The 15595-nt window shown below is 50.6% G+C and overlaps 1 protein-coding gene across 1 annotated transcript in view; it reads right to left on the bottom strand.

The window, feature by feature from the left end:
- Positions 1 to 15595, bottom strand: part of LOC132380724 (neural cell adhesion molecule L1-like) — a 354989-nt gene that overhangs the window by 58192 nt on the left and 281202 nt on the right. Inside the window, exon 16 of the mRNA XM_059949714.1 lies at positions 13433 to 13557. Coding sequence (XP_059805697.1) covers positions 13433 to 13557 — 125 coding nt within the window. The remainder of the gene's footprint in view (positions 1 to 13432; positions 13558 to 15595) is intronic.

Genomic DNA, 15595 nt, shown 5'->3' on the forward strand with positions numbered 1-15595 from the left:
GAAGTAGGTGTGGGGGGCACAGGGAGGTGGAGTAGGCAGGCATAGGGAAGAAGAAGGGTTGAGGTGAGATGTGCAGGGTGCTAGAGGGGAACCATGAAGGTGAGGGAGGGGTGAGGCAGGGTTGAAGAGGGGGCAGGTGGTAAGGAGAGAGAGACAAGCAGGTGTGGGTGGGAGAGGGTGGAATTGCAGAGTCAGAGTAGAAATGGGCGAGGATGAAGGCATGGTGGGAATGGGGAGGGAGATAAGCCCATGTTGGGAAGAGGAGGGGATAGGAGGGAGGCAGAGAGACGGGGGAGGGGGGAGATAAAGAATGAACAAAGTTAAATGAAGCAAGTGGCCATGAACCCCTCTGTTACATCCTCACTCTGGAATGTGTCGGCCCCTGGGGTGGAGGGAGGTTGCTTCAAGTGGTGCGGAAACACCAATGTCTTTGAATGAAAAATCCAACAAAAGGTAGTGGATTCAGCCCAGTTCTTCACGGGTAAACCTTTCCACCATTGAGCACATGAAATGTTGTCGAACAGTGGCATCCATCATCAGAGATCCTCACCACCCAGGCCATGTGCTTTTCTCACCGCTGCCATCAGGTAGAAGGTACAAGAGCCTCAGGACTCACACCACCAGGTTCAAGAACAGTTACTACCCCTCAACCATCAGGCTCATGCACAGAAGGGGATAACTACACTCACTTGTCCATCCATTGAGATCTGCCCAAACCAATGATCTCACTTCAAGGACTCTTTATCTTGTTATTTCATGCTCTCATTATTTATCACTATTTATTTATATTGGTTTGTTGTCTTGTGCATTCTGGTCAATTGTTCATTGATCCTGTTGTAGTTACTACAGGCAGTCCCCGGATTATGAACGAGTTCCATTCCTGAGTCCGTCTTTAAGTCAGATTTGTACGTAAGTCGGAACAAGTACATTCGGTATTATTTAGTGTCACTTAGTCAAACGTTTGTCTTAGTATATAGTATATATTTTATCTTTCTATGCATATAAAACATTTCAGAAACGTACATATTCCAATAATTAAACCATTGCGTTGCTTAGTAATAATTGTAGCGTTCATCGGGACAGGGCCTTTCACATGCTCCGTTATTCTCATTTTATCCTTTAAAATTTTTCCTATCGTTAACCGACTGTAGCCTAACACTTTTCCAATGACCGATGGCGTTTCACCTCTTTCCAAACACTTTATTATTTCCACTTTATTTTCAATCGCGATCGCTTCCCATCAACGGAACAGAAATACTGCGGGCGGCGGGTCCTGAGCTCCGCCAGCTCCTGAGGTCCACCGCACTGAATTCCCCGGGTTCGAAACTCCACCGCACTGATACAGGTTAAATGGGACAAGTGAGGGCTGTGCTGGGTTTGGGTACTGTATTTGATCCTCCACATTATTCCACGTGGGAATTTAAACTGGAGGTGGCAGTGTTTTTTTGAAATGAGTTTGAGTTGCGAGCTCAACATCAACCCGGCACGGGAGCGGTCTGTCACTGGGTCGAACTCGGGAATCTCCGTTCTCCTGCCCGGCGCTGATCTCAGTGCACCACCAGCCGACCAGAACGGGGACAGGGTCAGAGTGAATCTTACTGAGAAAAATTTAAGCCAAATACAAAGTTACACACTCAACACAGCGTCAACGGCAATGACTTTAAATGGCGGGCGGTGTTCTCCCTTCTCAGTTCGTAAGTACGAGTTGTCCGTAAGTCGGACGTTCATAACTCGGGGAATACCTGTATTCTGTATATTTGCTGAGTATGCTCGCGGGGAAAGGCATCTCAGGGTTGGTTTTAGTGACGTATACGTACTCTGATAATAACATTTACTCTGAATTTTGAGTGATTACCTGTGCAGGAAGGGAAGTTTGCGAGGTTGATGCCAGGATGCAGTCCAGGTCTGGCCTTGCTGGCTGAGGCAGACATTGGGTAGGAAAACCCACTGCTCAGAAACGGACACTCTTACCAGATTTTCTGACAAAGCAGTGCACAGGAAACCGTACTTGTTCTTTGCTTATTTTTCACTAACATTTATTCACCAGCAAAACACTACAGAATAATCAGAGCTTCATAAGTATTTGCACTTTTAAATTTAAGAATGATTACTGCTATCCACAACACATTTGAGCCCAAGGGACTCCTGTCCCCAGAACTCCCCCATTGTAACAATAGAGACCAAGTGCTCCTTCTCCAAATACCCCAAATGGTTGCATCACAGCCTGGTATTGAAAAACCAATGCCCAAGAACGGGAAGTGGTGGATTCATCCCAGTCCATCGTAGGCAACTAGAGGTCCATGAGCCAGTCCTCATCGGGGGATCAGAAGTGGAGAGAGTCGGCAACTTCACATCCCTGACTTATCATTTCAGATCTGTCCTGGGTCCAGCACGCAACTATCATTATGAAGAAAGCACAACACTGCCTTTATTTCCTTAGAATTTTGTAAAGATTCAGCATGACATCGAAAACTTTGACAAACTTCTACAGACGTGTAGTGACTGGCTGCACCACAGCAAATACAACTGCAAATACAAAAAGTAAATAAACAAATAAGCAATAAATACACAGAACATGAGACGAAGAGTCCTTGAAGGTGAGTCTATAGGATGTCAGAACATTTCAATGATGTGGCAGTTATCCCCTTTTATTCAAGAGCCTGATGGTTGAGAGGTAATAACTGTTCCCGAACCTGGCGGTGTGCATTCTGGGGCTCTGACACCTTCAGCAGTAAGAAGAGAGCGTGACCTGGGTGACGTGGGTCCTTGATGATGGATGCTGCTTTCCTACAATAGCATTTCACATAGATGTGCTCAACGGTAGGGAGGGCTTTATCCACTACTTTCTGTAGGGTTTTCCGTTCAAGGGCGTTGGTGTTTCCACACCAGGCTGTGGTGCAGCCAGTCACTACACTCTCCACCACACGTCTGTAGAAGTTTGTCAAAGTTTTCGATGTCACGCCAAATCTCCACGGCAGAGGCGCTGCGGTGCTTTCTTTGTAACTGGGCTCAGGACAGGCCCTCTGAAATAATAACACACACAGTATCTGACACTTCTCACTCTGATCCTCCGATGAGGACTGGCTCATGGACCTCTGGTTTCCTCCTCCTGAAGTCGATAATCGGCTCCTTGGTCTTGCTGACGTCGAGTAGGAGGTTGTCGTTATGGCACCTGCCAGCCGGATTTTTAATCTTCCTCCCATACGCCGATTCATCGACATCTTCGACAGTGGTGTCATTGGCAAACCTGAAAATGGCTTTGGAGCTGTGCTCAGCCTCTCAGTTCTGGGTTTAAAGCCAGTAGAAGCACACAGTCTTGTGAAGCTCCTGCGCTGATGGAGATGGTGGAGGAGATGTTGCTGCCAATCCGACAGACTGGGGTCTGCAAGTGAGGAACTTGAGGATCCAATGCACAAAGAGGTACTGAGGCCAAGTCTTGGAGCTTTTTAATTACTTTTGAGGGGGTGATGGCAGTCAATGAAAAGTAACCTATAAAATGCATCTTTACTGTCCAGGTGTTTCAGGGTTGAGTGAAGAGAGCCAGTGCAATGGCATTTGCTGTGGACCTATTGCCCCGGTAGGCAAATTGGAGTGGATCTAAGCCACTTCTCTCGTAAGAAGTTTCAACCTCTCCAAACACTTCATCACAGTGGATGTAAGGGCTACTGGCCGATAGCCATTGAGACAGGTTACCAGGCTCCTCCTGGGCACCAGTGTAATTGAAGCCTGCTTGAAGCGGGTGGGTACCACACACTGCCAAAGCGAGTGGTTACAGATCTCAGCGAACGCTCCAGCGAGTTGATCACCACAGGTCTTCAGTACTTAGCCAAGACCCTGTCTGGGCTGGATGCTTTTCATGGGTTAACAGTCCGAAAGCTGCTCGCACCTCAGCTGCAGAGATGGAAATCATAGGATCATCAGGGTCTGCAGGAGTTGCTCCATGTTTCCACCATCAAAGCAAGCATAGAAGGCAAAGCCCTGCTGTCGCCTATGTCAATTGATTTAACTTTTTCAAACTCTGCGACAACTGCCGAGCACCCTTGGCTGATCCAAGCCCGCAAGATGGCTTTCCGGAGATCAAGCCTGGCCCTCTTGCAACTTTCTCCATCACCGGACCTGAACGCCCCTGACCTGGCTCCCAGCAGAATGCAGATCTCACCGGACCTGAACGCCTCTGACCTGGCTCCCAGCAGAATGCAGATCTCACCGGACCTGAACACCTCTGACCTGGCTCCCAGCAGAATGCAGATCTCACCGGACCTGAACGCGACTGACCCAGCTCCCAGCAGAATGCAGATCTCACCGGACCTGAACGCGACTGACCTGGCTCCCAGCAGAATGCAGATCTTACCGGACCTGAACGCGACTGACCTGGCTCCCAGCAGAATGCAGATCTCACCGGACCTGAACGCCTCTGACCTGGCTCCCAGCAGAATGCAGATCTCACCGGACCTGAACGCCCCTGACCTGGCTCCCAGCAGAATGCAGATCTCACCGGACCTGAACGCCTCTGACCTGGCTCCCAGCAGAATGCAGATCTCACCGGACCTGAACGCCTCTGACCTGGCTCCCAGCAGAATGCAGATCTCACCGGACCTGAACGCCTCTGACCTGGCTCCCAGCAGAATGCAGATCTCACCGGACCTGAACACCTCTGACCTGGCTCCCAGCAGAATGCAGATCTTACTGGACCTGAACGCCCCTGACCTGGCTCCCAGCAGAATGCAGATCTCACCGGACCTGAACGCCTCTGACCTGGCTCCCAGCAGAATGCAGATCTCACCGGACCTGAACGCGACTGACCCAGCTCCCAGCAGAATGCAGATCTTACCGGACCTGAACGCCTCTGACCTGGCTCCCAGCAGAATGCAGATCTTACCGGACCTGAACGCCCCTGACCTGGCTCCCAGCAGAATGCAGATCTTACCGGACCTGAACGCCCCTGACCCGGCTCCCAGCAGAATGCAGATCTCACCGGACCTGAACGCCTCTGACCTGGCTCCCAGCAGAATGCAGATCTCACTGGACCTGAACGCCTCTGACCCGGCTCCCAGCAGAATGCAGATCTCACTGGACCTGAACGCCTCTGACCTGGCTCCCAGCAGAATGCAGATCTCACTGGACCTGAACGCCCCTGACCTGGCTCCCAGCAGAATGCAGATCTCACCGGACCTGAACGCCTCTGACCTGGCTCCCAGCAGAATGCAGATCTCACCGGACCTGAACACCTCTGACCTGGCTCCCAGCAGAATGCAGATCTCACCGGACCTGAACGCCTCTGACCTGGCTCCCAGCAGAATGCAGATCTCACTGGACCTGAACGCCTCTGACCCGGCTCCCAGCAGAATGCAGATCTCACTGGACCTGAACGCCCCTGACCTGGCTCCCAGCAGAATGCAGATCTCACCGGACCTGAACGCCTCTGACCCGGCTCCCAGCAGAATGCAGATCTCACTGGACCTGAACGCCTCTGACCTGGCTCCCAGCAGAAAGCAGATCTCACCGGACCTGAACGCCCCTGACCTGGCTCCCAGCAGAATGCAGATCTCACCGGACCTGAACGCGACTGACCCAGCTCCCAGCAGAATGCAGATCTCACCGGACCTGAACGCCCCTGACCTGGCTCCAGGCAGAATGCAGATCTCACCGGACCTGAACGCGACTGACCCAGCTTCCAGCAGAATGCAGATCTCACCGGACCTGAACGCCCCTGACCTGGCTCCCAGCAGAATGCAGATCTCACCGGACCTGAACGCGACTGACCCAGCTCCCAGCAGAATGCAGATCACACCGGACCTGAACGCCCCTGACCTGGCTCCCAGCAGAATGCAGATCTCACCGGACCTGAACGCCTCTGACCCGGCTCCCAGCAGAATGCAGATCTCACCGGACCTGAACGCGACTGACCCAGCTCCCAGCAGAATGCAGATCTCACCGGACCTGAACGCCTCTGACCTGGCTCCCAGCAGAATGCAGATCTCACTGGACCTGAACGCCTCTGACCTGGCTCCCAGCAGAATGCAGATCTTACCGGACCTGAACGCCTCTGACCTGGCTCCCAGCAGAATGCAGATCTTACCGGACCTGAACGCCTCTGACCTGGCTCCCAGCAGAATGCAGATCTCACCGGACCTGAACGCCCCTGACCTGGCTCCCAGCAGAATGCAGATCTCACCGGACCTGAACGCGACTGACCCGGCTCCCAGCAGAATGCAGATCTCACCGGACCTGAACGCCCCTGACCTGGCTCCCAGCAGAATGCAGATCTCACCGGACCTGAACGCGACTGACCCAGCTCCCAGCAGAATGCAGACCTCACCGGACCTGAACGCGACTGACCCAGCTCCCTGCAGAATGCAGATCTCACCGGACCTGAACGCCCCTGACCTGGCTCCCAGCAGAATGCAGATCTCACCGGACCTGAACGCGACTGACCCAGCTCCCAGCAGAATGCAGATCTTACCGGACCTGAACGCCTCTGACCTGGCTCCCAGCAGAATGCAGATCTTACCGGACCTGAACGCCCCTGACCTGGCTCCCAGCAGAATGCAGATCTTACCGGACCTGAACGCCTCTGACCTGGCTCCCAGCAGAATGCAGATCTTACCGGACCTGAACGCCTCTGACCCGGCTCCCAGCAGAATGCAGATCTTACCGGACCTGAACGCCCCTGACCTGGCTCCCAGCAGAATGCAGATCTCACCGGACCTGAACGCCTCTGACCTGGCTCCCAGCAGAATGCAGATCTCACTGGACCTGAACGCCTCTGACCTGGCTCCCAGCAGAATGCAGATCTCACTGGACCTGAACGCCTCTGACCTGGCTCCCAGCAGAATGCAGATCTCACTGGACCTGAACGCCCCTGACCTGGCTCCCAGCAGAATGCAGATCTCACCGGACCTGAACGCCTCTGACCTGGCTCCCAGCAGAATGCAGATCTCACCGGACCTGAACACCTCTGACCTGGCTCCCAGCAGAATGCAGATCTCACCGGACCTGAACGCGACTGACCCAGCTCCCAGCAGAATGCAGATCTCACCGGACCTGAACGCGACTGACCTGGCTCCCAGCAGAATGCAGATCTTACCGGACCTGAACGCGACTGACCTGGCTCCCAGCAGAATGCAGATCTCACCGGACCTGAACGCCTCTGACCCGGCTCCCAGCAGAATGCAGATCTCACCGGACCTGAACGCCCCTGACCTGGCTCCCAGCAGAATGCAGATCTCACCGGACCTGAACACCTCTGACCTGGCTCCCAGCAGAATGCAGATCTCACCGGACCTGAACGCGACTGACCCGGCTCCCTGCAGAATGCAGATCTCACCGGACCTGAATGCGACTGACCCAGCTCCCAGCAGAATGCAGATCTCACCGGACCTGAACACCTCTGACCTGGCTCCCAGCAGAATGCAGATCTCACCGGACCTGAACGCGACTGACCTGGCTCCCAGCAGAATGCAGATCTTACCGGACCTGAACGCGACTGACCTGGCTCCCAGCAGAATGCAGATCTCACCGGACCTGAACGCCTCTGACCCGGCTCCCAGCAGAATGCAGATCTCACCGGACCTGAACGCCCCTGACCTGGCTCCCAGCAGAATGCAGATCTCACCGGACCTGAACACCCCTGACCCGGCTCCCAGCAGAATGCAGATCTCACCGGACCTGAATGCGACTGACCCAGCTCCCAGCAGAATGCAGATCTCACCGGACCTGAACACCTCTGACCTGGCTCCAGCAGAATGCAGATCTCACCGGACCTGAACGCCCCTGACCTGGCTCCCAGCAGAACGGCTCATCCAGGGCTTCTGATCTGGGAAGACTCTGAATGATTTTGTGAGGACAGACTGCTTTAATAAAGTCCATTACAACCACGGGTGTTTTCACTTAGATCCACGGATGAGTCCCTGGACACGGCCCAGTCCACTGACTCGAAGCAATCCTGTAGCCATTCCTGGCTCCCTCAACCACCTCTTTGTTGTCTTAATCTCTGCTGACTTGGCCTTCAGCCTCTGCCTGTGGGCCAAGGGACCGGATTTACCGAAGTGCGGTCTGGGCATGCAACTGAAGGCATTCCTTATCTCAGTAAACTCATGTACTGGGACCTCAGGTACTACAGGTTATACTTTGGTGGTAATTGGGCAGGGTTTTCTTCAAGCAAGCCCGACTGAAGCTCCCAAATACGATCTGAAATGCATCGGGATGGACTGTTTCTTGTTTGGAGATGGCATCGTGCAGTATCACAATACTCTCTCACAGAATCGCCAAATGACCTCACCAGCCTATCGCCCTTCCTTCCTCACTTGGATCCACCCATCAGATGCAAACTCCTCTTCCACCCCTTCACACCGGCTGCCTCCCTCTTTCTGTCCAGTCCCGGAGGAGGGTCTTGACCCCAAGATTTGAGTGCCTGCGTCCCTACACGGGGGGCCGCTACAACAGGGGAAGTTCCCTTTAGCCACACATTTTAATCCCACTTCCCATTCCCGTTCATTATAAATAGATAAATAAATAAACAACAAATTGGATGCAGGAACAGTTTGGTGATGGGGCAAGTGAAGTTATCACCACTGGTACAAGGGCCTGGTGGTGCGAGTCCTGAGGCTCCTGTGTCTTCTTCCTGATGGCAGCAGCGGGAAGGGAGCATGGCCTGGGCAGCAGGGGTACCTGAGGATGATTCTGTTTTCCATCAGCAATGCCCTGAGTGGATGTGCTCCATGGTTCAGAGGGCTATACCTCTGATGGACTGGTCTATACCCTCTTCTTGTTGTAGGTCCCATTCAAGGCATTGACTCTTCCATACCAGGCTGTGATGCACCAGTCAATATGTACTCCACTACACATCTATAGAAGCTTGCCATGCCAAATCTTTGCAAACTTCTAAGAAAGTAGAGGTGCGGCTATGCTTTCTTCGTAATGGCACTTACTGCTACTGATCCTCTGAAATGATAACGCTGAGGAAGTTAAAGTTGCTGACCCTCTCCACCTGTGATCTCCCTCGGCCTTGAGTGACGCTGAGTGCCAGGTTGTTGTTTCGATGCCACTCAGCCAGATTTTCCATCTTCCTCCCATATCCACCTCTGTCACCACCTCTGATTCGGCCAACAACAGTCACGTCATCAGCAAATTTTAACATGGCATTGCAACTGTACAGCCACAGTCAGAAGTGTAAAGCGAGCAGAGTACGCAGCCTTGTGCTGATGGCGATCGTGGAGGAGATGTTATTGCCAATCCCAACTGACTGGGGTTTGCAAGTGAAGAACTCCAGGATCCAATTGCACAAGGAGGTATTGGAGCTTATTGATTAGTTTTGAAGGGATAACAGCATTGAATATTAAACTGTAGTTGATAAAGAACATCCTGGTGTTTGCATCGTTGCTGTCAAGATGTTCTGGTATTGAGTGAAGAGCCAACGTAATGAACCTATTGTGATGGTAGGCAAATTGGAGTGGATCCAAGTCGTTTCTCAGACCGGAGTTGATATGTTTCATCACCAACCTCTCAAAGCACTTCAGACAGAAAGACAGACATACTTTATTGATCCCGAAGGAAACTGGGTTTCGTTACAGCTGCGCCAACCAAGAATAGTGAAGAAATATAGCAATATAAAACCATAAATAATTAAATAAAAATAAATTAATCATGTCAACTGGAAATAAGTCCAGGACCAGCCTATTGGCTCAGGGTGTCTGACACTCCAAGGGAGGAGTTGTAAAGTTTGATGGCCACAGGCAGGAATGACTTCCTGTGACACTCAGTGTTACATCTCGGTGGAATGAGTCTCTGGCTGAATGTACTCCTGTGCCTAACCATGGAGTGGATGGGAGTCATTGTCCAAGATGGCATGAAACTTGGACAGCATCCTCTTTTCAGACACCACCGTCAGAGAGTCCAGTTCCACCCACACAACATCACTGGCCTTACGAATGAGTTTGTTGATTCTGTTGGTGTCTGCTACCCTCAGCCTGCTCTCCCAGCACACAACAGCAAACATGATAGCACTGGTCACCACAGCCTTGTAGAACATCCTCAGCATCGTCCGGCAGATGTTAAAGGACCTCATTCTCTTCAGGAAGTAGAGACGGCTCTGACCCTTCTTGTAGACAGCCTCAGTGTTCTTTGACCAGTCCAGTTTATTGTCAATTCATATCCCCAGGTATTTGTAATCCTCCACTATGTCCACACTGACCCCTTGGATGGAAACAGGGGTCACCAGTGCCTCAGCCCTCCTCAGGTCCACCACCAGCTCCTTAGTCTTTTTCACATTAAGCTGCAAATGATTCTGCTCGCACCATGTGACAAAGTAGCCCTGTACTCAGCCTCATCTCCCTTGCTGATGCATCCAGCTATGGCAGAGTCATCAGAAAACTTCTGAAGATAGCAAGACTCTGTGCAGTGGCTGAAGTCCGAGGTGTGGATGGTGAAGAGGAAGGGAGACAGGACAGTCCCCTGTGGAGCCCCATTGCTGCTGACCACTCTGTCTGACGCACAGTGTTGCAAGCGCACGTACTGTGGTCTGCCGGTCAGATAATCAATAATCCATGACACCAGGGAAGCATCCACCTGCATCACTGTCAGTTTCTCACCCAGCAGAGCAGGGCGGATGGTGTTGAACGCACTGGAGAAGTCAAAAACATGACCCTCACAGTGCTCGCATCACTGTGGATGGAAGCTCTACAGGACAACAATCACTGAGACGGGTTCTTCTTCGGCACAGGTTATGACTGAAGCCTGCTTCAGGCAGGCGGATACCCCAAGCGAGAGGTTAAAGATCCCAGTGAACATACCAGCCAGTTATTCAGCACAGGTCCTTAGCACTCGTGGGTCCCATCTTTCTGAACAATGCTCTTACATCGGCCTCAGAGACTGAAATCACAGGATCACTGGGGGCTGTGGGAGTTGTTGAAGATTCCTCAATGAGCATAAAAGTCATTGGGCTGATATGGTGCTTGGTTTCACTCTGTAAGAGGTAACAGCATTCAAGCCCTGCCAAAGCTTCTGAGCATCCTTTAGCGATTCAAGTCTGGTCCGGAATCACCAGTCTGCAAGTATCCCACTCGGTTGCCAGACCTGACTGGCACTGACCTGGCCCTCAGCAGACTGCAGACCTCACGGTTCATCCAGGGCTTCTGGTTGGGGACGACTCTGAATGATTTTGTGGGACACACTTGTCTGCAACTGATTTTATAAAGTCCATGACAACCATGGGGTATTGATTCAGATCCCTAGATGAGTGCTTGAACACAGCTCAGTCCACTGGCTCATAGCAACCCCACAGTTGCTCCAATGCCTCCTGCAACCACCTCTTTGGTGTTCTTACCTCTGCAGCTGTGCTCTTTAGCCTTTGCCTGTATGCAGGTAGGAGAAGGATAGCCAAGTGTTCAGACTCTCTGAAATGCAGCCTGGTCATCGAACGGTAGGCACACCTTACTGTAGTATAGCAGAGAGCTAGTGCTGCAGTTATATTCTGATGATAACCAAGCAGAGAATTCTTCAATCAAGCTTGATTGAAGTCTCCAACCATGATACGAAATGTGTTGGAGTTCCCTATTCGGCAACGGCAGCATTCAACATCTCGAGTGCCTTTTGGTGGTATGTAATCTGTGGTCTGAAGTGTGGAGGAGAACTCTCTTTGATGAATGGTCAGCACTTAATCATTAGGTGTTCCAGATCGGAGAGAACAGGAGTATGACAAAGCTACCACTCCCAGCACTACAAAGAGTTTATCATGAAACAACCTATTTCGTAATTTTCTAGCAATTTTACATTTTGGAACCATACTGCAGCCACAAAACAACACATTTCAAGCAATTTGAGACGGTAATATTAAACCCGGCTCTGATTCACTGGACATTGTTCGGGGCTGTGTGGAGACTTAAAAGGACAAACCCATTGAACAGTGGAGAGGCGTTTGTGTGGGTAAGGGCGACCTCCTGTGGTCGGGACCTGAACTGCCAAGAGTTAATGCCATCGTGATAGTAGAGAAGCGAAGACACAAGGAGAGAAGCAATGGAGATCTATCTATGAGATTCCAGCAATGAGAGACATCAAATTCTGCTTCAGTATATCCTTTTCATACCCTGTCTCTGATGGCAGTGTTCTGTTGATTACTGGAGGGGAGTGGGAGATTGGTGAGGACATGTATGTGATTTAGTAGACTGATAGGCATGCAGTGTGGAATCAGAATCAGGTTTATTATCATTGATGTATGTCATAAAATTAATTGCTTTACGGCAGCAATACAATGTGATACATAAAATTTACTATAAATAATAAGAAACATTGTTAAATTAAATAAGTAATGAAAAAGGAAAGCAAAATAGTGAGAGAGTGTTCTTGAACAGTTCAGAAAGACAAGGGGTAAAAAGCTGTTCCTGAAACATTTAGTGTTCTGCACCTCCTCTCTAAGGGTAACGAGAAGAGGGGATGTCCTGTCCTTTATGCTGGAACCTCTCTCCCTCCATCCCTTCTTCCTCTTTTCTCTCCCCACCCCCTCCACTCTCTCCAAACTTCCCCAGCCTTCTCAGATTTGAGAAGCACAGGGAGAACGAGGGTACTCCTCCATACCGTCCATCTGAAAGCCCTGGATTTACTCAGTAAGACTAAAGTTAGTATTATTTGTCACAGTGCATCAATTGCGCCAACGAGCAACACGCTCCAAGGACCTGCTGGGGGCAGCCCACAAGTGTCACCACGCTTGAGGTGCCAAAGTAACGCGTTCACAATTTACTAACTCTAACCAGGATGCCTTCGGAATGTGGGAGGAAACCGGAGCCCCCGGAGGTCACAGGGAGAATGTACAAACTCCTTAAATACAACCAGATGTATTTAACCATGATGCCACCATGCAGCCCCTGTGTATTTGGTAGCTGGGTCCCTGGTGTGGTACGTGTAAATTCTGGCATTCGGTGACTGATTACTGTGTGGGTGACGCATATATTCCAATCTTCTTCCCCATTACCCCCTCCCAACCCCTACCATTTGTCTATTTATTTGGAGATCCAGCATACGACCAGTCACTTTCAGCCCAATGATCACACACCGCCCAATTACACCCATGTAACAATTAACCTACTAACCATACATCTTTGGAACGCAGGAGGAAATCGGAGCCGCCGGAGAAATCTACATGATCGCCAGGAGAACGTACAAACTCCTTACAGGCAGCAGTGAGAAATGAACGCAGGTCACTGGCAGTAACAGTGTTAGGCTAACCGCCATGTTACCAACACAGTCATGGGGAGGACGAACAAACTCCTTACAGTGATCGGCCAGAATTGAACCTGGATAGGCTGTAATTGCATTGCGCTAACTAATTCACCTAGGGAACGGGAGCCCTTTCCTTGCAGTAACTCAGTCATCAATGCTGAGCTGAGCAGTCTGGGCCCGAGTCCGGGGGCTGAATTAATCTGCACAGGGGCTTACGTACCGACCACAATGAGCTGTGCGCTGGCTGCCACCGAGTCCAGGCTGGTTCGGGCCGTGCACGTGTAAATCCCCTCATCTTCGTAGCTGACGTTTTTGACTTTCAGGAGGCCTTCTCGGATGTGATACCTGCCGATGAGGAGAGCTGTTAAAGGCACGGCTGTCAACGGCAGAAGATGCACACACAATACGTACTGGGTTCTGTCCGACTGTTGAAGGGCTGTGCGGGAACGGCCACTCCCATCCTCCTCATCACCACCATCATTCTCCCCTCTCTCCACTCATCCGGATACTCTCCCTTTTCCTCCCCCCTCCCCCACTTTGAGACGAGAAAGAGTAAAAGCACGGACCACCGGGCTCAGGGAAACAGACAGACAGGCAGACTTTATTGATCCCAACGGAAACTGGGTTTCGATACAGCCGCACCAACCAAGAATAGTGAAGAAATATAGAAATATAAAACCATAAATAATTAAATAATAATACGTTAATCACGCCAAGTGGAAATAAGTCCAGGACCAGCCTATTGGCTCAGGGTGTCTGACACTCCGAGGGAGGAGTTGTAAAGTTTGATGGCCACAGGCGGGAATGACTTCCTATGACGCTCAGTGTTACATCTCGGTGGAATGAGTCTCTGGCTGAATGTACTCCTGTGCCTAACCAGTACATTATGGAGTGGGTGGGAGACATTGTCCAAGATGGCATGCAACTTGGACAGCATCCTCTTTTCAGACACCACCGTCAAAGAGTCCAGTTCCACCCCCACAACATCGCTGGCCTTAAGAATGAGTTTGTTGATTCTGTTGGTGTCTGCTACCCTCAGCCTGCTGCCCCAGCACACAACAGCAAACACGATAGCACTGGCCAGCACAGCCTCGTGGAACATCCTCAGCATCGTCCGGCAGATGTTAAAGGACCTCAGTCTCCTCAGGAAATATACGGCTCTGACCCTTCTTGTAAAGCTTCCTCACCACTGCTATAAGACAATTAAACCATCCCCTTTTGTGACCTAAACAGACTTCTGATCTCATAAGCAAACTCACTGGGGCCCTTGCACCGTAGCATCTGCCTGAACTGCTTTCCCATTAGGCCGCTGGTGTTTAGTGCAGCAACGAAGATCCTCTAACTTTGGCCGAGTTCAGGGCTGCCTTCATTGTGTCAGCAGCTTCTCCCAGTTTTAACCACTGTCAGTCAAGCCCCGGGTGGAAAGTCGCACTCAGAAGTAGAAGGATTCTTCTGTGACAATTTTGTCAAGGTTGTCAGCCCTGAGTTGAATCCCAGAACCTGGAGGACCGGTGGGCCACTCTTCGCCTGGCCTCTACCCTCTGACTTATTTCACAAGGGTTACTCTACCAAGAACCAAAGTGTTACAGAGGAATGCATTTCTCTGTAGCACCTTATTTCTGTTTTACCTGGTTATACCTCAACGTGGAATGAGGAAAGACGAGTTTTTCCACTGTAACTCTGTACGCATGACAATAATAAACCAATTTACTGTAATGTGAAGTCACAGAGTACATCACCATAGAAACATGCTCTTTGGCCCATCTATTCTGTGTCAGCCAGGTCTTCCGTTCATCCCAAATACCTACAACCCTCCAAACCCATTTCCACAAGACCAAAAGACGAAAAGGTGGACTCTTAACCTCACCATCTGCATTGTTATGAGGTGCCTTGCACCTTATTGTCTATCTACACTGCACTTTCTCTGTAACACTTTATTCTGCATTCTGCTACCGTTTTAGCTTGTTCTACCTTGATGCACTGGGTAACGACCTCATCCATATGCAGGACAAAGTTATTCCTCCCTATCTTGGCACATGTGACAACGTTAAAACAATTTTGAACAAAAATGAATATCTTCCAATGGATGTCCTGATTGATGGAACATGGACTTTTGAACTCATGATCAACCTCATCATGGCCCTTGCACTTTCGCTGTGACTGTAACACTTCACTCTTCATTCTGATATTCTTTTACCTTGTACTACCTCAATGCACTTGATCTGTATGAACAGTATCCAAGAGAAGTTTTCTCACTGCACCTCAATACACGTGCCTCCAAGCGAACCACAACCTTAAACAAAAAGTTCACTGCGGATGCTGTGGTCAAATCAACACGCACAAACAAGCTGGATGAACTCAGCAGGTCGGGCAGCATCCATTG

This window comes from Hypanus sabinus, chromosome 24 (genome assembly GCF_030144855.1).
Source record: "Hypanus sabinus isolate sHypSab1 chromosome 24, sHypSab1.hap1, whole genome shotgun sequence".
NCBI classification, from domain to species: Eukaryota; Metazoa; Chordata; class Chondrichthyes; order Myliobatiformes; family Dasyatidae; genus Hypanus; species Hypanus sabinus.